The 23,984-nt window shown below is 41.9% G+C and overlaps 1 protein-coding gene across 8 annotated transcripts in view; it reads right to left on the bottom strand.

Moving 5' to 3' along the window:
• LOC119728778 overlaps positions 1-23,984 on the bottom strand; it is a 160,985-nt gene that overhangs the window by 20,374 nt on the left and 116,627 nt on the right. For 6 of the 8 annotated variants that reach the window (XM_038201162.1, XM_038201159.1, XM_038201167.1 and 3 more), the window contains 19 exons: positions 23,684-23,823; positions 22,604-22,717; positions 21,149-21,404; positions 19,434-19,542; positions 16,271-16,444; positions 15,350-15,464; positions 14,213-14,403; positions 11,862-12,003; positions 10,378-10,582; positions 9,297-9,416; positions 7,772-7,958; positions 6,957-7,088; positions 6,235-6,315; positions 5,479-5,675; positions 4,163-4,551; positions 3,299-3,490; positions 2,762-2,882; positions 1,940-2,141; positions 69-167 (listed from right to left, as the gene is read on the bottom strand). In XM_038201162.1, coding sequence (XP_038057090.1) covers positions 69-167; positions 1,940-2,141; positions 2,762-2,882; positions 3,299-3,490; positions 4,163-4,551; positions 5,479-5,675; positions 6,235-6,315; positions 6,957-7,088; positions 7,772-7,958; positions 9,297-9,416; positions 10,378-10,582; positions 11,862-12,003; positions 14,213-14,403; positions 15,350-15,464; positions 16,271-16,444; positions 19,434-19,542; positions 21,149-21,404; positions 22,604-22,717; positions 23,684-23,823 — 3,166 coding nt within the window. The remainder of the gene's footprint in view (positions 1-68; positions 168-1,939; positions 2,142-2,761; positions 2,883-3,298; positions 3,491-4,162; positions 4,552-5,478; positions 5,676-6,234; positions 6,316-6,956; positions 7,089-7,771; positions 7,959-9,296; positions 9,417-10,377; positions 10,583-11,861; positions 12,004-14,212; positions 14,404-15,349; positions 15,465-16,270; positions 16,445-19,433; positions 19,543-21,148; positions 21,405-22,603; positions 22,718-23,683; positions 23,824-23,984) is intronic. The other 2 variants (XM_038201165.1, XM_038201168.1) reach the window with 1 other exon arrangement.

The raw sequence follows: 23,984 nt of genomic DNA, 5'->3' as shown, positions 1-23,984 counted from the left end.
GATGGTTGTAAGTTTCATTAAGTTTTCAACAGGTTGCTATAACTAAAACCACAAGAATTATTATGTACCCATCTTCAAAGTCATTCATGCATGTTGTTCCCAGGCCAGGTGCACTGAACAGAGCATTCGTCATTTTTGTTCCATCCGCCGTCCGGGAATCGCTGTTGCTGTAAAGAACAAAATAACAAAACAAATGCCATGTGTCTCTTCTATGTGTCAGTCCTCTTACATTCATCTATGACGTACAGCAGCAGTAAGAAACTCACTTACATTCTCTGCCGCAGAACAACTCATTCATGCTTTCATATCATCCAGATTAGATTTTTGCAATAGCCTACTTGTAGGTCTACCACAACATACAATAAAACGTCTCCAACTTGTCCATAAATCTGCCGCTCGCACACTCACAAGAATGAAATCATCTTGCCACATAACACCCACCTTGCGCAAACTTCATTGGTTACCAATCCAGTAACGCATACAAAGTTCTCCTTCTTACTTTCAAAGCTCTTCATGGCTTAACCCCACTGTATCTGAAGGAAATGGTTCAACATCGTCAACTGAGACCAGGTCTGAGGTCGTCGTCATCCAATATACTGTTTGTCCCGAAGACTCGTTTGGCGACCTACGGAGACCGAGCATTTTCCAGCTCTGCACCGCGTCTCTGGAACTCGTTACCAGACGAGTTAAAGGCAATACACCAATTATCTCTCTTCACACGCCAACTAAAGACCCACCTCTTCAATCAGTTTCTCTCTCACACATAATGACCTCTACCTTCACACACACTGACTTTTCACTGACCGGCGCCTTTGAATGACTGTTGTTTTCAGATATTGTGCGCCTTACAAATGCTTTGTTATTGTTATAATTATTGTTATTAATATTTCTTAGGAATCTGCATTTTAATTCACATGTGATAACACAATGTACACCCCATGGGGCAAATGGCACCCTCAGTTTGTGCACGGAGTCCACTTACTCCTCCTTAGGTGTACAAAACACCATGGACCACATGAGATGGACCACACCACGGGCCACATCAGTAGAAGACAACTGTGCACAAACTTTCTCAACTGAAGAGAATGTTGTCACTAGGCTCATACAGTGACAGGCAAAATGCAGCAGTGGATTTATCATTTACCCTGGCCGTGTAAAAAACCATGGACTACATCCATGCAGACAATTCGACCTTTTTAACATCCATGCAGACAATTCGACCTTCTTAACATCCATGCAAACAATTCGACCTTCTTAACTGAAGAAAATATTAGCCATGTTCGCATTGGTTAAACTAACGGAGACTGTTGTCAACTTTACCAATTTAAGTCCAGTGCGGCAGATGGTAAACTAACCCAATTTGTCAAGTGTTGACTGCTGATTGATAGTTTAGCGGTCCGCAGCATTTATAGAGCCAACTGGGTGCGGATGATTAACATCGTTAAATTTACATTTAAAGTCCAGTGCGGATGGCCATTGCTATGTAAAACTAACGTTATGATCACGTGACTCCAGAGTGGTCACCTATATTGACCTCTGTAATTCACAAGCGTAGGCATACATACGATACGCAAGATTCTACCGCATTTCTGTGTTCTGCGATAATATTTGGACCTTTTTCCCCAGCTTCATCCGGTGATAGGTTCGAAGGTCAATAGAAGGGCACCCTCATAAGATTCTGAGAGAGAACGGCACGGTAAAGTTTACACAACCAATGACTTTCAGCGGGCCAAAAATCAATCCGTGGGTGCATGGTAGAATAACCACAATGGAATGTTAACAATTGCGGTAAATTTTCCACAAAATTAAGTCGAATATGAATGCGGCTATAAGTCACCAGACTCGTACGGCGTAAGAGGGTAAAATGCAGCGGTAAATTGGTCCTTTGTCGTTGATGTAAAAACCCACAGACCACACACATACAGACAATTGTACTTACCTGAAGAAGACATAGTCGTCAGGCCTGTACAGCGAGGGTGCAAAGTGAAGCTGCGGGTTCGTCTCCCCAGAGCTGAGGGTCCCAAAAACAACAGCCAACAGGAGCAAGAGCATGGGCAAGAGAAGAGCCCAGATGAATCCTCGCCAATCACGCTTGGTGTAGTGGAAACGCTTGGTCAGAATGGCCAAAAACTGATGCAGGGCTGGCGGGGTAAAACAAGAACGTAGTATATGATTCAGCTGTTAAGTCCTTTTCCGAGTTAACATTTTCAATCTATATTAGGGAACAGAAATCCACTTTTAGATTATTGGACTTGCCAAACTATTTAGCGACATTACAAACTAGCATGTATGTTGAGATAGAGGGCAGGGTCTAATTTTTTGGAGAAATTTTGGTTGCAGCGACGATTGAGATGACAAAACACAGCGCGAAAATAAAGATGGCGATCACCATGACGCACAGTGAACTGCATTGATTCGCATGGAACTAACCGTAAAACGCGTAAGCAAATCGCATTTTCAACCCCAAGGAAACTGGTAAAAATATACCATCATTAGAATTAAGAGAAGTCTGCTTTTGGTTAAAAAAATCATTTTGAAATGATAAAAAACCCTTTACCCTAATTTGATCGAAACTAAAGAGAGGTTCTACACAATCGCCAAGACTCAGAATCAGACTCACACCAAATGACCTGAGACTCGAACCCGGTCTGGACCTAGTTACTCTACTAAAACTCTGAGCTACAAATACATTCAATAATGAAGGAGTGTTTTGAATGCACAGTTATAAAGAGATGAAAATAATTATTGTGGCAAGACTTACTCGAAGGCTTCATGTTGTAGCTGACCTGGACACTCTCCATGGTGGACTCAGGAACCATCTTAGTCTTATCCTTGGGTCCGTCAGTTTCACCTTCGTCCTGGCTGGAAACGTTCAAGAAAACCTAAAAAAAGAAAAGAAATAAAAGTCATTAACCAGTTCATGCCAGGGTTACTTTGACAAGACCGGCACTGGATTACTTTTCACTCAACCGCAAGCCAGGCGGGTTCATTGCCATCACCCTCGGGCAGCACACTCATATTTCGCTGCGAGCGGGTCACTGACAGATATTTCCGGCCTCGGCTTAGGAGTATCTGCACAATCAAACATTTTCAAAATTGACCTCATGGTTTTGTAGTTGGTTATTTCATAAATAGTCAGAGAGACACTTTTTTTGGGACATACTGTGTACAAACACTCCCATCCGTACGAATTTTGTGTCAACACTGGGGGGGGGGGGGGGGGATCAGCAACTTGGAAAATACGAAAAGCAAGGAAAGAGGAGGCGGGAGGGGGGGGGGGGGGGGAGGGTGGACGTACCTCTTCAAGTGATGCATCTGACAGGCCATAACTTGAGGCATGTAGTTCAGGCAGCTTAGCATCCAGCTCTTCAAACAGTCCCTGGAACTTTGCAGTCTGGCCAAAACTGACCGGTAGGGTGAAGGACACCTCTGTGCCCACGTCCTCTTTCAACACGGCTGATGGGATGTGAGACTGGATGAATGAGGTCACCTGCATGGTCAAAGGTTAAGGGTCAAAGGGTCAATTTGACAAACAGCTAAGGGATACACATCACCAAATGACCAGCGGCCAAGCTTATTTCCATAAAAGCTAAATACAACCGATATTCATAAAAAAGAGTGATTCAAGGTCCATGAACTTAAAAGTTTGAAAGATTTCTAGCTTCCAATTTTTGCTGATGATTTTGGCCTTGATTATGAATTTATTTATCTTAAATTTTGGCCTTATTTGTTATTGGTAGGAGGGTTGCTCTGCCAAAATGTCAGTTAACAAATTTTTTTTTTGGAGGTTGGTTTGTTCAGAGGAGAACATCTGAAAATTTGGTTTTAACTGAGAGTGCAATAGAAGCGTCTTCCCCAGTTTTTATCTAATTTAAAAAATGGTTGTTTTAGAGAAATAACAATTGCAGATTGACCAAATATCACTTGTTTCATATATAAATGAGCACAAACCCTGCAAAAAAAATAACAGCATTGCTGTTGAAACCCCTCAGCCAGAGTCAAGTTATCATCCAGAAACTAAGCTGCCCAGACATCCCGACGGACGGACAGACGGATCTCGTAGGCGATGACAATACCCCTCGAGCCTCATGGCTGAGGGGTAAAAAACGACAGGTGTGTGTGTGGGGGGGGGGGGGAGTACCAGTGCAAGAAATAAACTAACCTTGGCGCAATTGAAGGGTTCCACAAATGAGGAAACACCACTGGAGGAGCTGGTGCTAGCGTGATCTTGGGAGCTGGTGCTAGCGTGATCTTGGGCTGCCTCTGGTTTCTTCAGGGTCGTCATTTCCACGTAGACGTTGTCCACTGCCGTGTTCCGATTGTAGTCCGCCGGGTCACTGGCACCGTCCGTCAACTTTCTCATGGTCTCCGGGGTGGACTGGTTGCTAGGCAACTCCTTGGCGATGGTGAGTGTGTAGCCGCTGGTGAAGCGGCCCTTGAGGAACGCAGAGGAGCCGCAGCAACGCAGCTGGCCGTGGTCCAAGATGGCGATGCGGTCGCCAAGGAGATCTGCCTCATCCATGAAGTGAGTGCACAGGAGGATGGTACGACCTATACAGTCATGAATATTCATGTTACTCACAGAATACTATTTGTATTATGTTCGTAAAGTAAAAAGTGGCAACTAACCAATGGCTCTTCTCTATCCACATCTGGACGAGTTCCAGACAAGTTGCAGAGTAGAATCACTCACTTTGTCCGGAAGAAGCTCTGCATTTGTCCCGGACATGTTCCGGGAACATTTGGATAAGCAACTGCTTGACTCATCAATAACTTCATTGCGGAAAGATTGCAGGTAAGTTGATCAGAATCCTGAAATTTATACCCAATACAATGTCCAGACCTTATCCGGAACTCATCCTGGATATGAATAAGATGGGCCCTAAAGATTTCACAACTTAAAGGTACAGTCCATCATTTGTCATTTGTGAATTTTGTTCGTTTGAAGCAACAAACGTGCTCAAAATCTAAAGAAGGGTGTTGAACAACTATCCTAATGAAATTTCAGCTCAGCTTCAGCTGTATATTCCGAGAAAAACAGCATTCTGGGATCTCGCGTTTTTAAATCAATAGTTGCTGAATCATGTTTTGAATTGGGCCTGAAGTCAGCCTGCGAGACACGTTCTCATTGAGCCGATTGCAGCTCCGCGATGTCGCACACCGATCCGACGAATTATAGCAACTGCACGCGTGTGTGCGTCGTGCATACACTTGCGCGCGCATTGACAAATACAAAAAACAAACTACTAACGGAAATTTCCAACGGTGCGTCTAAAGCCGCACCGTTGGAAAGGCCTCCTTTCTTTGATTTCTTCAAAATGACATCTTGCCAGAAAGAATAATTTCACAGGGAGTTTAGTCCCCTTACTATCTTTCAACCAAGTATGTTTTTCAACAATAATTATGTCAGTTACTTTTTGGATAGCTGTAAATGATGGACTGTAGCTTTAAGCTCTAAGTCACGGAGGTATTTGATACCTTTCTTGTTCTTGCTGATCAGGTCCCAGATGGCTCGACGGGCATGTGGGTCCACCCCGCTAGTGGGCTCATCCAAAATGACGATGTTGGATCCTCCAAGGAACGCAATCATGACGGATAGTTTCCTCTTCATGCCCCCGGAGAGATTGCAAACCTTCTCATTGGCTGCGTCCTGCATGTCCACATCGGCGATGAGACTGCCATGGCAACAAGAACAGGTCAAAAGGTCAAAACACTAATATGAAGCCATGGTGGCCAAAGACGGGAAAAGATATGTTTCTCCGATCTGTTGCCTTTTACAGGATGTCAGTTGAAAATTGGATGAAAGAGGAGGCCACAGTGGAAATAGGTGAAAGGTATTGTTTTTCTAATCTGAACTTCCGACTGAAATAGTTGAGAAAAGGCTGAATGGCATCCACAGCGGCTAAAGGTGAAAAAAAACTATTGTTGCTATAATCTGATCTTATTATACTAGCTGATTAAGGGCGAAAGAGGTGGCAACAGTGGCCGAAGGAGAAGAAAGTACTGTTTCTCCAATCTGATCTTATGATCTAATAATTGATCAAGGGCAAAGGAGGTTGCCACTGCGGCCAGAGGAGAACAAAGTATTGTTTCTTCAATCTGATTTTACAAGTAGAAAAAAGACACAACCACAATGGCCTAGGTGAGAAAAGTATTGTTTCCCAGATCATGACCTTATGACCTCAATATACACAAAAAAGAAAGGGGGGGGGGAGGGGGTTAGCCAAAACTTACTCTTCTGACTGTTGGAAGATGTCTTTGAGAGACATTCCTCTCAAGCGACCATACATCTCGAGATGTTCCCGCACTGTCAGCCTATGAGAAAGAAAACAAATCATTACCACATCAGAATGGAGAATGCAATCTCTGCACAATCTATCGGCAAAAAAAACTCAGTCACAGGCAATATAGGCTGCATAGGAACTTGGCTGGAAAGTTGCGTTTGGGAAGAAAACATTTAGGTTCTTAGCAAAAAAGTTGTGCTTTACAGCGCCATGATGACTGACCCCTGGATGCTGCTGAGCACAATATTTCTGCTAACAAAGTATTTTTCTATTTCACCAAGACCAAAGTAGTAAGCACAGCAAAAAGCATGCTTACCTCAGAGCCTGGGCGTCGCCAGGATTTTTTTCTAGAGAGGGTCAAAGCACATCCCCCCCAAAAAATCCCTGTACTTTTCCAGCATATTCTCGATTTATCATTTTTCGAGGGTGGGCAGGGACATTTTCCCCCAACCACCCATTTCATTAAGCCCCTCCTTGCCCCTCTCTCATGACGCACATGCCTCAGAGGAATAAAAACTTGTATAAGTTAGTGACACAACTCACTTATGCGATCCTTTCCACACCCACGCCGTGAGAGAGCACTTAAGGTTTCCAAAGCACAAATTTCTGCTATGGTTAGCATGACTTTTCTTGCCGACTGTTCAGCTGGGCAATGATGGAATGAGTACTTACTGGTCATAGAGCGCATCGTGCTGGGGGCACACTCCGAGATCCTTGCGGATACTGTGAAGTTGTCTCATGACGTCCTTATTGTAGATGTACACCTTGCCTTTCGTAGCCGGGAACAGACCCATGATGATGGAACTGTACAAAAAGAACAAAAAGAGACTAGACTACCAACGTATGGCTGGATAGCTCAGTTGGTCGAGCTCCCAGAACGGCATTCGGGATGTCTGGGTTAGAACCCTTCTTCAGTCACTTGTTTGCATTCTACTGATATCAATTTTCTTTTCTGATAGAAAAAAAAGCGTCCCCATGAACATAGACATTATCCAAGTTGAATACTGTCACAACAGTTAGTTGGCAGAGGGCCAATATGGTGCCTCAAAGGTTACAGGTTCGAATCCCACTCTAAGTCAATTTCTTAACTAACAAATTTATGGAATTAAATTACTTTCTTGACACAGAATTCAGCTTCCACAACAGACCTTACGTAATAATAAATAAAAATATAGGACTAATCCTTTATCCTTAACCTAAATTACACTCAGAATACAAGTGAATTTTTTTTCCAAGCTCTACAAGGAACTTGGACTTTTTTTTAAAGTGAGAAAATTTGCCTCTAAAATTAACTGATTACAAATTCGCTTAAGACTGATTTTGTAGCATCATGCAGAGTTTGAAATGATGGGAAAAAATCACAAAGCATTGTCGATGACATAATTGTGAAAATAAACTTTTCAATATTACTCCATTCAAAAACCTTAAAATAAGATTTTCCATACGTCTTGGATTTCATGGATATTGATGAGATAGATTTTACTCACATAGTGGTGGTTTTGCCGGCACCGTTTCGCCCCAGGAAGGACGTGATCTGGTCCTCATAGAAGTTGAGGGTCAGGTCATCCACGGCTTTCTTCTTCTTGTTGTACTTCTTGGTGAGGCCCACAATGGAGATGCCACAGGGAACGTTGGTTGGGTCCATCTCAACATCTGGATCTGTGGCAACACGACCAAGAGGGGAAGGGAAAGTGTCGTATCTCATGTCAGACTACGGTTACCCATATGCTTGAATTGCTCTGTGGGGCACTACAAATTCAGAGTTCCCACAGAAATCTTATAATCAAATTCCATGACTCCCTGACCTTTCCAGTACATAATTACGGTTTTACATGAATATTTTTTTTACGCTGTTTTGGCATCTGAGGAGCCTAAGAGTTACAATACACTTGCCAGTCATCACACTGAGGCAAGGGATGCCACTCCCTTTCAGCCTTCCAGTTTGACAAACAAACCATTGAGCACCACAAAAGCATCACAATGGTGCATTGAACATGCAACAAGTATAGAGCACAAAGAGTAACTGATAGCACACTGGAATACTGCAAAAGCCAAATATTAGGCATCATTACATGTGGGTTGTGCAGGATTCCATAACTTTTCCATGATTTTTTTCTTTGAAATATCAATTTTCCATGACTCCTTGTAAAATAACCAAATTCCATGACTTTTCCATGACTTTCCATGACAGCTTCAAAATCCAGGATTTTCCCAGGAGTAATTTTTTCATGACTCTGGGAACCCTGGAATTTCCACAGTTGTGTACATGTACAGGGTTCCTTATGGGGTAGAAAACATAATGGAACAATAGACCCCATACGGAAGTCTTTAGAAATCAGTCTAGTCCATAAGGGAATCGTTTATGTGCACAAACAGTAAATGGCACTATTTGACCACTTTCGACATAATAATAATAATAATCGGCATTTAAGAACACTCTTTTTAGTACACTAAATCACAGCGCTTACAGTATTATTATTACCCCTGATCATTTGGCCAATTTAACATTCCAAATACCATCTCAGCTCCCTGGGGAGTATACAGCTCGATGCTGCCTGTTAGGCGCAAGCAAGCTAAATCAATCACATAACCATCTCTGCCCTCACAGGTACCCAATTACCCCTGGGTGGAGAGAAGCAATGAGTGACAAAGTGCCTTGCTCAAGGGCACACGCACCATGACCCCGGCTGGACTCGAACCCACAACCCGCAGCTTTACCCACAGACCATGAATCCAGTGCCCTTAACCACGAGGCCACAGCACTCCACATACTATGTTCACATATGGGTTCACACTTGAACAGCGCGAATTACACACGATTAATTTGATTCTAAATGTGCACAAACTCATAGCATCTCAGCGTGGGCACCAGGCGCCGTTGGCAATGCCTTAAAATTTATCTCCCAGTAGACCCCCTTCCATTGCCTTCCCCAACTCTGTAACCGTTGAGGGGGTACTTGTGCACGGAGCCCATAATACTGTTCATCATAATCCTGGTTCTCTTGGACTTACTGTTGTTGCTGCCATCGGCGTAGTTCTTGCCGCTGCCCGAGTCTGAGTTGCAACTGAAGCAGCTGGACCAGTAGCAGGGAACGAAGATGAAATACCACGGCTTGGGCACACCATTGCGTCCTAAATATAATCAAACAAAGCAAAAGAATCAGTGTTTGACAATGGGTGAACGATAGTCTATATTCACTTTGTTTCCATGCAGGGGCTGCGGAACGCTTTTCAAACTGGGGGCAACACAAGTTATGTGCAGAGACCATTGTTTTCTCGCGAGAGGGCACTGTTGCTTTTGATGGCCAGTTCAGTGACTATTTTATTCGGGTGAAGAGCACTATTATTTTTTCGGGGCCAGTTTTCCATCTTGAGAGGGGGCACAATTTAAATGTTGTGAGCGGGGCACTAATTGTGCTTTCGAGGGGCAGTTTTCCATCTCGAGAAGTTATCGCGAGAGGAGCACTATTGATTTGATGGCCAATTTTCCATCTCGAGAGGGGCACAATTTTATTATTGCAAGGGGGATGTCTGTGCTTTTGAGGGGTAGTTTTCCATCTCGAGAAGGTGCACAATCTTGTTAATGCGAGAGGGGTACTTGTGTTTTTGAGGGGCAGTTTTGCATTACAAGAGAGGAGACAATTTTATTTGTAGCGCAATCATATGCTTTCATACATGTGCATTTGAGGGGCAGTTTTGTTATCCTCTAGAGGGGGCACATTTATAACCATGAGAGGGGCACTTTTGTTGGCCTGGGAAAATCTGGGCTGCAAGTGTGCCCCCCTTCCCCTCCAGCTTTGCCGCCCCTGTTTCCATGTGCATTCGGTAATCATTTTTAGGTCTTTTTGTCTCAGTCAGTCAAAGAAACTATCCCTATTTCTTGGACTTTGTGATTCAGTGACTGTTTCGTGACCGAACAACATCACACACAAACGAGCGTCGTAAAGGCTGTAATACTCCTTGCCCAAGATGTTGAGATTATTTAAAATGTTGTGAAGATCCGCCATGTTTCGTGAAATCAATCGTAAGTTTATTTGTTTCAAAATTTGTTTCCAAGTGTTGCGTGACAATCGGCTGCTGGTCTCGGTCTTACCTGGGAAGACAGAGCTGATATACCAGCCGATCAGGAAGTAGATGACTCCATCCCATAGCATCGCCACACATTTCCAGTTGAAGTTAAACATACCGAACTGCTGGAAGTCAGGGCCGAAGGTATTCCACTGCACACCGACCGTCTGCGCTTCCTTTACAGCGATCTCATTGCAACCAAGGGTGAACGCACACGTAGAAATCAATGACTAGAAGAGAGAAAAAAACATTTGACCAAAACAGTTTTATTTTTATGAGGCTTTCTGGCAGAAGGATACAGAACTTGGCAGAAGTCGAGATGAGGGTTTGCGGTTATTAAGGAAAGAGAATAAAATTCTCCAAAATTCTCCAATCATTACTGTTTGTAGCACTTCAATCGGACATTCCGTTAACAAGTCAAGGCTGTTTAAAGTTTGCATTTATTGACATATCCACCCAAACAAACTGAGAAAGAGCCCTTTAAAGTCTTGACTGGTTGTAGTCGTGAAAGTGAAAGATGCCACTTGTTTTTGCTTAAAAATACTTTTATTCCCCCATTTTCATGCTCTTTCTTTTAAATGTGTGTAGTAGACCAGAACGCCTCACATTTATTTCTGAAATATACCACAAAGGGCATCAGGTGAGGTTGACTATTAAAAAGTCAACTTCGAGTTGTACAGAGAAACTGACCGATGTTGTTTGTGAACCAGTGACGGCAGGAACACTGATCTTTTCAGCCCTTTGCTGGCGGTTTCCCAAATCGTCAATAGAGACCATTAGAAATGGTGTGGGTATGGGATACATATGCGTCTCCCAAGGGTAATTGGTTATACAGGGTGAGTCAAATAAAGTGGAACCCAAACCCTTAAACCAGTTTCGTCCAAAATGTTTTATTGTGTATTCTTACTGTTTGGAACAACAAAGAAATTGACACAGAATACTTGTTTCAACAACTGTCAACAAATGTAGTACACAATATCTAATAACAACCCTGGTTAGGCAAACAATATGATTAATAAAATCTACTTTTTTTGAAAAGAAGGGCCTTCAGAAGGACTTTGTTGAATATTTTTAATTTTTAAACTGAAGTTTTATTGCTGGTGATGTTTGAAGACGATTGTGAAGAGGATTCTTTAAATTGCATTTTCGGACGAAAGAGGTTTTAGGGTCATTGTGTTTAAATGGTAATATTCTTTGAACGGATTGAGCAATTTCAGTAATTCTTTTCATACAAAAGTAGCTTATGAAATTGGCTTTCCAGTCATTATTATTTTTGGTGCTACATATTTTTTTAAATATGAAATATAATTTCGGGGGTTGGGGTTCAGGTTTTTTTTACTCACACTGTATTACCATTTTATGTGGTTATGTCACCAAACCCAAATAATCTTAATATTTTAATGTGAAATGCACAAATAACCGCGCAAAAAAGGTGCTTTAGCAAGCAACTTTTCTGACAATTCAATAACACTCCACTGCTTGAAATCAAGTCAGATAGGAAATACTTACAATCAGGAAGGTCTCATGGAAACTTCCAAAACTCCTCTCCAAAATGATGTAAGGAACGTACGGCACGTAGGATATTATGAAGACCAACACAGTGGCAAACGCAGCAACATGTGCTCTCTGGAAGAAGGTGCTGATCAGAAAGCTATGGAAAACAATCAACAAATATATATCGATGTCATCAATCAGTGCTGTACATGTGGGGCATCAGTGGTCTTGTGGTTTAAGGTATAGTCCATCATTTGTAATTTGTGCATTTTGTTCGTTTGAAGCAACAAACGCGCTCAAAATCAGAAGAAGGGTGCTGAACAATTTACCTGATGAAGTTTCAGCTGAGCTTCAGCTGTATATTTCGAGAAAAACCAGCATTCTAGGATCTCATTTTCAAATCAAATATTGCTGAATTATGTTTTAAATTGGGCCTGAATTCAGTGTCCGAGACACGTTCTCACTAGCCGATTGCAGCTACGCGATGTCGCGCACCGATCCAACGAATCATAGCAACCACGGGCGCGTGTGCGTCGTGTCAACGCATGCACGCGCTTCGCCGAATAAAAAAACGAACTACTAACGGAAATTTCCAACGGTGCTTCTTAAAACGCACCGTTGGAAAGGCCGTCTTTTGTTGATTTCTTCAAAATGACAGCTTGCCAGAAAGAATAATTTCACAGGGAGTTTAGTCCCCTTACTATCTTTCAACCAAGTATGTTTTTCAACAATAATTACGCCAGTTACTTTTTGGATAGCTGCAAATGATGGACTCTGGCTTTAAGGGCCTGGGGTCAAGGTGTGTGTGCCCTTGGGCAAGGCACTTTGTTATTCATTGCTTCTCTCCACCCAGGAGTAAATGGGTACCTGTGAGGGCAGAGATGGTTATTGTGCATGGTTGATTTTGCTTCCTTACGCCTAACAGGCAGCATGGGGCTGTATGCTCCCTAGGGAGCTGAGATGGTTTCAGGAGTGTTTGCCCGTTGAAACAGGGAAATAATAACTGTAAAGTGCTTTGATACCCCGTTGCAGTGTAAAAGTGCTATTATAATAATTATTACCTTGGAAAGGACATTTGGGAGGCATTCCCATAAGACTTGTGCACAAAATATTTCAAACTTAAATGTGCCCTAACCCAATATTCCCTTGTCCTTTTTCCACGAATATCGGTATGTTCACTAATTAGACCACGAGCAACAAAAATAACCCAATTGCGACAACAAAATTTTGCCTCTAAAGGAGGGGGGGGGGGGGGGCTGTGACATTAGGGAGGCTAATGACCTGTGTCTCCCACCATTCGAAGAAATTACGATATCGTGTCTCCTTAATGGTACATTTACACCTGTGCCTGTTATTATTATTATCATTATTCAATTTAGGCATCATTTGGTTGTCATAAGGCACCACTGAGTAACACTGGGCACCAGAAGGCATCAAACAGTCATCAATGGTCATCATGAGTTGGGCATCATTCAGTACTCATGTGACATCACTCGGCATCATGAGGTATCAATGCTCATCAAAAACTGACATCAATGGCATCATTTGGTCATCACATTGGAACTTGTTCAGAATTTTTCTAAGATTGAGGCATCAGCCTTCAGACAGACATGACTTTACACTTTGTTTACATGTGCGCTTTCCTATGGGAGCCGGATGGGGATGAAATCCACCAAGCTCCCACAGGAAAGTGCACATGTAAACAAAGGAATTATTGGAATTACAAATTGGAATTATTCGACATAAACTTTCTTTGTCATTACATGTCTCTGCAAGGCCCCCATCACCTCTAATTGCGCATACTGCACACGTTTTTCATTTCGAAATTTGCAGTGCAGTCACTGAGCAATGCATAAACTTAAAACGCCAACTTCAAGCGCAATATGCTAAGAAAAACTTCTCATGCCTCCTACCGTTTATGCAGTGTAAACACGGTGAATATGACTAACTTTAATACCTATAGAGACGTACGTTTCAAATTTATCATTATCGTTGGATATATTTGTACGGATAATGTTGCCAAAAATCAAATTATAAAAAAAAACATGTTGCGGGGTGTTGAGGCGAAGGTCACACCGTATTCCACGTTTCAGCTATTTTACACAGGTTAGTTTTGAGAAATTTCTGTGAAACCATTTTTTTCCTATTGCAGGGGATTTATTTCCAGGACGTCAACTGAGTATTCAAAGTACGTGCAGAAGAAAGGACACCTGGGTTATATTGTCATTTGACTTTCACCTGCAATGCGCAAGCGTGACATCCCTGCTATTCTTATGAATATTCAAAACAGATAACTGAATATGAAGTGGACTTCACAAACAAGCTGAACATTAACTCCGCATTGGGTGCGGCGGCTTGTCCTTTACCTCATCATGATGAGAGAGAACGAGAAGCACATCAGGAAGAAGAAGAGAAGCGACCAATCAGAGGAGGGCAGGATGTTGCCCACTTTGAGAATGAGCACCATGAGTGCGCACATGATGGCCATGAGAATGAGGTTGTTCAGGAACCAGGACAGGAGGTTGAGGCCAGCCCGCAGGCCCATGGCTTTCATTAGCTGTTGGAGACAAAATGGCAGACAATCAGCGTGGTACAACATTAGCCCACTTGACTTCCACCTCAGTGACTCAAGTTCGATTCCCGCCCCTTCTCCAAAAATCAAGTTTTCAATTGCTAACTTATTATTTTTGGTTGACCTTATGTTGGCTTTGAGACTTTACCACTATTCCTTTTCATTAATGTTGCTGACAATGTCACTTGTTATATTTCCCTACATCTGATTTAACCCAAAAAGGGGCTAAAATATGGTTGGTGCCAGTTCGAATCACAGCTAATCCCAAACAACAAATTTTTAACCCATAACTACAAAATCCTCCTTTATGTTTGCTTTGTCACTCCAAAACTAATAGTTTTTTTTTTTTGGTATTTCTTAATTTCTGTTCAGATGCACAGGGTACAACATGGGGTTACAGGTTCGAAACCAGTCAGTGCAAAACATATAAGTTTTCAAATCCCTACATTTTTGGTTTCTCCTTAATTCTGGCATTGTCCATCCTAAACGCACTATTTCCCCATTGTCTCCTTCCAACTTCTACCTAGATACAAAGGTTACAATATTATGGGTACAGGTTCGAATGCAGCCATTCCAAAACCCAAACAAGTTTTCGGTCCCTAACTTAAATTTGTTCAATTTCCCTCAAATACGTCACTTATCTCTCTCACTCACAAAATAACTATTTCTTGTTTTTTTATTCCAGAAGTACAGGCTACAAAGCTGTATTTACAGGTTCAAATCCAACGAGCCCCAAACATCAAGTATTCCATCCCTAGATACTGTTGGTCTTAAACACTTGCTAGTTTTCTCACTCTAGACCGACTGTTTTTTTCCCTACATCAACGATGCACAGGCTAAAGTACTACTAGTTTCTGAAACTGTATTGAGAGAGTCTGTGCGCCCTGCCATCCTCCTATGCATTTGAGATGATTGTGGTCCAGGTACAAACCTCTTCAATTCCGAGTTCTTTTTCATATACCAACTGATGTGTCATTGAACCAATGGCTCCGATGAAAACAAAGACCATAACGAGAGGAATTAGATAGCCAAAACGCTCCACAAACCTTTGCAATGGAACAAAAACAAAAACAAAATTAGAAAGAAAGATTGGAAATATTATTCACAAAAAAGAAGATTTTATTTCCTAAACGAGATATACCCATTATAAAAAGATGAAAAATGCAGAGTTGTGAAACTTTACTTTCAAGAAACAAAACAGTATAACAGCTGTTTCTAAACTTCATGTTTGCTTTATTGTATTCTAAAACTGTGTTTAACTCTTTCAGTGCCAAAGTCGTACATGTACGAGGTATATTTGTCAGTTCGAAATCGCCAACCTGGTACATGTACGAGGTAATGTTCGTACTTAAAATCGCCACACCTCGTACATGTACGAGGTAGAGTAAGCATGTTATCACAAGGGGGCGCTCTCACTCTTTCTAATAATATCATTTTCATTGCGAGAGGGCGCAGCACTGACACTCGTATTTTCTGCAAAAAGTGCGGAATTCCCCTGTGTGCAGGACAGTGTTTCAGGGTGTATCACTATGTATGTGACTACTATTGACTTTCCAATATACCAAGGATATACCAGAGAGCAACAACAGCAAATTTAGTGAGTAAAACTTATTAACTTTTTTTTTTTACAGAATTCTGAACAATTAACAAAAAAGCTCGAAGTTGGGCAGTTTAGGGTTAAACTTTTCAAATTTCGCGGGCACTGAAAGAGTTAAGTACAGGGTGGTGCAAAAGAAGGAAACCCACTTTTGACAGGGAGAGTTTTGATTACGTGAATAACGTGACTGAAAAACCGACAAATGGCTCAATCAATCCAATAACCGGATAATCGTTTCGGGTCTACAAGACTTACCGATCGACGACGTGGCATGGGTAGGGCATGAGCTGCAAGTAGACCCCCGGCTTGGCCGTGTCATTGCTGGTCTGTAGTTGGATGATTGCTTTCTCAATGATGTCTTGCAGGATGATGAACCCTCGGGTGTAAACTTGATTCAACAGCTCATTGTTAGCACCTGCACTCCAGTCCCTAAGAAGATACAAGAATTTCAAAGTAAATTGTGTCATGAATAAAGAATTGTGGGCACTGAGGGTATTAGGGAGAGAGTTTTATTCAAGTCAATCACAAGTCTTCTGGGTTTTTCCAAACCTTGGCCTTGTCTTTTTCTCTGGTTTCAGAATCGAATTAGACATCTCTAATGTCCAAACCAGATAAAAACACTCTTACGTTTGGCCTCATTTTATTCAAATTTGAAGCAGAACATTCATATTGGGTATATTATGAAAGACGCCGTTCCTGAGTAATGTTGTGCATCGGGTCGGGTTGACCAGGCCAAACCGACCTGAAACACTATAGATATAAACCTAATCCAAACTGAAACTGATCTGAACTCCCTAAACCGACTCGACCCGACCCAATCTGACCTGAGCAAAAACCGACGCAAACCGAACCGAAACTGAACCAACTGAAAACCCGATTATGGCTTGGGCAAGTGTGTCTACTTTCTGTGCCTGAAATTACCCGCGTCACGTGAAAATCGTCGTCTCTCAGTAAATAATTATATCGTACGGTTTGGTGAAGACTCATAATCTACTGCCGAGCCTACACGTTGTGTCATAGACCGCGAAGACATGCACATTGGCGCGGTACGCTGACATTGGTCATACAGTGCACAGTAACTCTGCATTAATATTGTCCCGCATGAATTGCCAAACTGTTTCGGACCCAACCTGACCTGAAAATCACAAACGCAAAACTGAAACCGACCCGACCGGACTGAAATGATAGAAAAGCCGACCGGACAAAAAGTTGTTTTCGGGTCGGGTCGGGTTTGCACAACATTACTCCCAAGTGACTGGAGATCATGATTGGCTGGTTGCCGGTTACAGATGTGATGCGATCGAGCTAAATGAGTCGTTTGTCGACCCCAGTCAAACATTCTTTTTATTACAGATTTGAAAAGAGCACCATCTCAGCATTACTGTTGCGAACACCGCATGCTGATACCATCTTTAGTTCAAAAATTATGGAAGTCGGAACACCAAGAGATGTGATGAAGTGATGTGATGAAGTGGCCCTATTTTGGCAAATGAAAATTCCCGACAAACGACTCAATGTTTTATTTGAGATCGATATGTGATCTACTTGTGAATGACTTCCGATACGACTTGCGACTGAATTGTGAGTAACTTGTAATTGCCTGGTGATGTCTTGTGACTCACTTTTGATTCACTAATATAATTGATATGATTACAGCATCAAAAGCCTAGAATCACGATGGGCATCAGGACAGCTAATTACACATACCTAGCATCATTCACTGTTGGTGCATTATTTTTGTTTCAAGCAAAACATTTCTCAAAATCAGAAGTAGGGCATGTTACAACCATTAAACCTGTTGAAGTTTCAGCTCAGTGGATACTACACGTTTTTGAGAAAACAGAGAAAATGTGCGCACATTAAACTGGATTTCTTTGCTAACACACATGAAAAAAGTGTTTCTATATTGTAACCATCTTCAATGTTAGTTATCTTCCAAACGAGACCATTTCAGGCAGAAAAACTTCACAGTGAATTTGGAACCAGTCCTATCTTCTCTAAATGGTGAAAGGTTTGCGGAAACACCATGTGCGAATAATTTCTCAACTAAGTCTGACCGACTCTCCTGAAGAAGGTCAGAGCGTACTGACCGGAACGTCGAGTTTATACCTCTGGTTCTTTTCAGAACCATTCTATTAGTTGAAAAATTATTTGCACATGGTGTTTCCGCAAACCTTTCATCATTTAGTATCTCCACCATGCAAAGCCTCAAATCTTACCTATCTTCTCTATGAGAAAGGTTTCTGTTACTTAAAACTTTAGGTAATTTTCCTGTAATTGCAAATGTTCCTACGTGGCTTTAAGGACATCGTACCCACTCTTTGTCAACGTTAGACACCAGAACTGAATGTTATTTGTTTGGGGAGGGAAGGGGTCATTGTACTTGTCTTGGAGTCTCAAAGACAGGTGCAATGATCCCTCCTCGATTTGGGCTTACACTCTAAAGTGGTTTTGCTTTCAAATAGGTGTTAAGTCAGAATGCTCTTTTATTGATAAACTAATTATTTGTTATATTTCATCAATAGAGGGCGCTGTTAAATTGGAACGTAAGCTATAACTTTCTGCAGTCACGCTTTTGCAGTCGCCATATTTCATGTTTTGTTAGTACGTCATCCCAAAGTCGTAAGTGAAATATACATAACTCATCATTTATAATCCCTTTATTTGGTTATTATGGACATGCTTTGGGTTCTGGGATAAGTTTAAGGTATTTAATTTGGGGAAAAAACACACACAAGTATAAATTAGAGACAGTTTATAATGTACATGTACGTGCATTGTGGTTAATTACATGTGACACTAGGGTTATTGCGTGTAATGGTACAAAATGTACATGTAGACTCACAGACAAGGCTGGTGTCATCAATCCTGTTAATTGCCTGATATTATGTGATTAGTAATGATTGCTTAACTTTAATTATAAACAAAATTGTTGTTGATTCATAGTTATATTTTACAACTAATTAAAGTAAATTTTGTATTTGTTATGGACAGATTAAACCGTGTTCACCCGATTACAAGCATGTCAAGTCTGAAGTTGAGATTTGATACCCGACACCCCGTCACAATAGGTGCCTTCTGATTGACTTGTGATTGATTTGTGATCGAAGTGTGGTTTATTTGTGGTTGCTATGTGATCTACTTGTGAATGACTCCCAATATGACTTGTGATTAACTTGTGATTAACTTGTGATTGCCTTGTGATGTCTTGTGATGTCTTGGGACTCCCCTATGATTGATATGATTACAGCATCCAAAGCCTAGAATCACAATGGGCATCACGACAGTTTAATTACAGGTTCATAGGATCATTAAGAACTGAAGGTAATTTTTTGGGAGGGAAATGAATTTTGGACGCCTGTTTGAAAGCAAAACCACTTTAGAGTGTCAACACAAAAATAAGGAGGGGTCATCGTACTTGTCTTTGAGTCGGTTGGTCTCTGCAGTGTTCTCAATGTCCATGCGGATCTTGTACTGCACGTGCGGGGGCAGGCTATCGGCATTCTGCAGATTGCTGAAATAAACACCTACCAACAGAAGAGAAAATGTCACAATAGTAAATACAAATCAGAAACAACCACTTCCTGGTTCTTTTTCTATAAACATGCAGACATAAGTTCTCATACCAAGTCAGTTCTGCACAGGAATCCAACATGGGTTTAAAGGGAATATACATCATTTGCTTTTGCTGTAATTTTCAGAAATGGATGGAATTGGGGGGGTTGGAAATATATAGCAAATATAGTTACACTGACTTTTTTGAGGTTTTGGGCTCGAAAATGCTATAAAAACCAAGAAAAACAATCATTTTCCTGTAGTCTGGTTCCCTGACTCCATATAAGAAGAAACAGAGCAGTTTACATACATTGGGGAATTGTAAGGTTAGGGAACCAGTCTAGCTGGCTTGTACCCGTTCATAGGTGTGTAATCGATTGCAAACAAGTGCGATGGTCAATTGGGGCCAGTATTTGAAAAAAAGCCAGTTTTTTCCAACGCTGGTCGGCCGACCAGCGTTGGAAATTGATACAAAAATACCACTTTTCTTGAAAATGACAGTATACCAGGTGCCATGATTTTACAGGATGCTTTACACTGTCATTCACTAACAGTCCAGCAAGGTATTTCAAAATGATTTGGTAGTTGTATTTTTTGATATTTGCAAATGTTGTATTTTCCCTTTAAGTGTACAAGTGACTAAGACAGCAAACTATTTTCACAGGAATCTGGCAGTTTATAATGTCTGTCAGGCTGGACGTTTCACCCAAATTCCAAATGCCTTCCAGCAAAATCAGTTTGCTTCTCCAAAGTAATCACTAGAGTGCATATGTGAGTATGAAGACACCGGCAATCGTGGACAAGGGACAAAAGGGTTAGGGCACAAACAATGGGTCCACGATGGACCGATAGTCCATGATTGAAGTTCGTGTACAAAACCAATGAGAGCTGTTGCTAAAAAGTTTGAGTACAAGCAAAGGAATGAGGATTAGGGACAATAGGGAGTCCACGATTGTCAGTGTTTACAAAGATGGGTGCGTTTGTTTATGATGTAAATTGAGGACACACAAGTGCAACATCATCAGTGAATCGAGGACTGGAACCAAATCGAGGACGACCTTGATTAGAAAACGTGTACAAAATCAATGAGAGTTGTTGCCAAAAAAGAGTACAAACAAAGGAAAAGGGAAGAGGAACAAAAGAAAATCCTTGATTTACACCATAAACAAACGTGCTACTGTGTGTGGAAGTTTGATAAACTCTCATCATTGTTTACATTCTTTTTGATAAAACTCAGTTGTTGCCAGCAACATAAGTCGCTACACATAGAGTCCCCAGTGCCAGACAGTTGCGCAGCAAAAGGGGGGTGGGGGGTTGAAACCCATTATGACCATAACAACAAAAAAAGGGGGGGGGGGGGAAGGGAAAAAGAAAGGGGTAGCTGCACATCTGATAAACGCACTGAACGTGCTCACTGCACATGGCCCACTAGCACATGGCGCGGTGTATGCTTACACCATCAGCATGGCCATCCAGCAAGTTGGATTTTTGGGGAAAACATTTCTCGTTCACCACTGCCGCCAGACATTGTCCTGCCTCCCCACCCCCACCTTGATATCTCTGGAGTAAGTGACCGACCTGCAAAGAGAGTGTTGTTCCGGCTCAATCTCTGAGCGACTGCCTTCATGAAGCTCTCGGTCCGGTACGGTATGAACCGGTTCAGCTCAACGCAGCCGGTCAAGTTGACCACTAGCTCGGCCATCTCGTCAATCATAGCCAGGTCGTCGGCTGAGATTGCTACCAGGTCACTGTCCAGGAGCGACGCGATGAGGTCAGCGTCCAGCCCAAGCTGGTCCTGTAGGATCTCCTTGGTGTAGGAGTTGGCCACGAAATCCTGCAACCAATCGGGAGAAAATTGAACAAGTGTAAATGAACCAAATGAACAGCAACGGTAAATCTGCCAAGATTTACATTTTGCTGTCGAGTAAAGAATTTGACTAGAAAGGGACCTGAACCTACCGCTGTGCGAGAGCTCTACCAACTGAGCAATCCAGACTTCAAATTAATGTGATTACAATGATTCTCAAGACTTTGATAGAAAACAAAAAAATTAAAAAGGGAGGGGGGAATTGTACACAACCAACAGCTGCTCCAGAATTGAGTTGGAAGAATTGGACAGGAGTAGAATTTTAACCTGAAACCTCCAGAATAACCAATTTTTTTTACGCAATTGAAATCTTTTACAGTTTAGTGTAGGCACAGACAAGGTCCTTGTCTGTGTCTTTGGAAAATCAAATTGGTGCGGTTGCATTTTTCCTGGCCTTTCACTTCTTTGACCGAGATTTGAATTCCACCAGTGCCCAGGCCAGCAAGTGGCTTCGGTTTCTATCATTTCAAAAAATGTACTAAGACTCAAACAGAAAAAACAGCTAGCCAGAATAATCTGAACGGCTATTACCTCGGCCAAGGAGGTTATGTTTTCATCGGCGTTAGTTTGTTGGGTTGTTTGTTTGTTTGTTGGTTTGTCTGTTGACAGGATAACTCAAACACTTATGGACGGATTTTCATGAATTTTTTTTAGGGGTGGTCCTTGGTACAAGTACAAATCCAGATCAGGTCTGGATGCAAGATTTTTTTAAAGGATTCTTCACCATGTTGTGTGTGCAAATATGCTATGTGAAGAGATTTGTGTGGGTAACGCAGCGTGCAGTCTATGAGCACATAGCGCACACAGCTTTGAAACCAACAGGTCAATGGACTCAACCATTTGATACTAGGGGGAGTGGGGAATGTGCAATAAAATATGAAGTCCAGTGGATATGCGAGTACTTATTGGAAGTACCGACAATATGGCGGGGAATTGTTTAGCCTTGGCGGAGGTTTGTGCTCTCTGAGTGCTTTCTTGTTACATCTGTTCTACAATGGAGTTCTTATAGTGTGACATCGCGGTACCAAAAACAAAATGATGCTAACATTTAACATTTCTCCTTAATTCTCTCACAAGACCTAATTTTGCAACTGAAGCCTCATTTTGATGGAGCAGCTCAGTTTGTCCCCACGGTATAAGATCCTGGGCTAGCCGTTCACACTCACCTTGATAAGGCTTAACTGACTGCTGCCAATCAGTGTGTTCAGATCTGCAGAGCCAGCCAGCCAAGCCGCAGCCACATCACGGATTGTGGCTATCTCCTCAAACAGGAAATTAGACTGAAAAGAATAAACGTGATAAAAGGGGAAAATCCAAATTACATTGTGCGTTCATTTCAATACCCCTAGGAGTGTCATTACATTTTCATCAATCACACGCTTGTTCCATTTTGATACCACTGTAAATCCCTTGCTGTGAAGTCAATCAACATATCACACTTTAACCCTCCTGTATTTAAACAGTCACAGACAGTCAAAATTCACTTCCACTTTCCCTGATAACAAGGGCTTGTCACCAGCAGTCAGATCTTATGTCAAGCAAGCACCGTGACTAGTGAAACTGGGTCAACAGACAAAGCAGGCAAGTCGTGGTCACAGCTGTTATGGTCATGTTGTGGTCACACAGTCCTATAATCACTTGGTTTTAAAAAAGTTGATGTTACACTAGTGAAAAACATGAGAAAACCAATTCCACAGCTGTTTTGCATATGGACTTGGTGAATGGTGCCTTTTTGACCTCTTTTGAGAGCCCAGTGGACGGAACGCACTGCATGCGTGTACTGGTTCGCGCACATATGATGCAAAATACGAAAGACTTATGTTATTCTGAATGTGCCCGAAGCCAAAAAATCTCTGCGTGAGCATCAGTCGTCTTCAGCAATGCATTTGAATGTCCCTCCCAGTGGTCTCCCCCAACTCTCCCTTTGTAACCGTTGAGGGGGTACTTGTGAACGGGGCCCATAGGCAAATGACATCAAGGGTGATTTTGATCTAAAACTAAAATCCAATCAAGAATACAACAAAGTAGTAAAATAAACAAATGTATTCCCTTGAAGGCCGGTTCATACTCGGTGCGAAAAGCGAACGCGAACCTGTGAGGTCAGGGCAATTTTTCGCGCTGCAAAATCGCACAAGTTGAACACATTTCAACTCCGGCAAAATTTCGCAGCGAATGCTTCGTGACGTCAAATTCGCAGCGTATTCGCATGAAGTATGAACTGGTTTTAAGACTGTGAATGTTCTTACTGCTTTGATAATCTTGGCCGCGGCAGGACTGTTGGGAGCATATGGGATCTTGCCCAGTAGAATTGGCTTGATGTAACGCCAGATAAGACGGCCGTTCTCGCCAGCTTGAATGGCGTCGTACAGGGAACTGCAGAATGGGGCTGAATCAAACACAACCAAAATATACTGATATAATTAACAATATTTTTCCCAGTTTCAGAAGTACTTCTTTGGGGAGAAGCCTGAAATGTTCCATTTTCTAAAGGCACACAAGGTTCAAAGAAGGTAGAATAGTTTTCCGTTAATACTATGAATTTAGTAA

The sequence above is a fragment of the Patiria miniata genome, unplaced genomic scaffold, assembly GCF_015706575.1.
Source record: "Patiria miniata isolate m_02_andy unplaced genomic scaffold, ASM1570657v1 HiC_scaffold_20, whole genome shotgun sequence".
Classification (NCBI taxonomy): domain Eukaryota; kingdom Metazoa; phylum Echinodermata; class Asteroidea; order Valvatida; family Asterinidae; genus Patiria; species Patiria miniata.
Note: the sequence above shows the minus strand (reverse complement) of the source record. Positions and strands in the feature narration are given on the sequence as shown.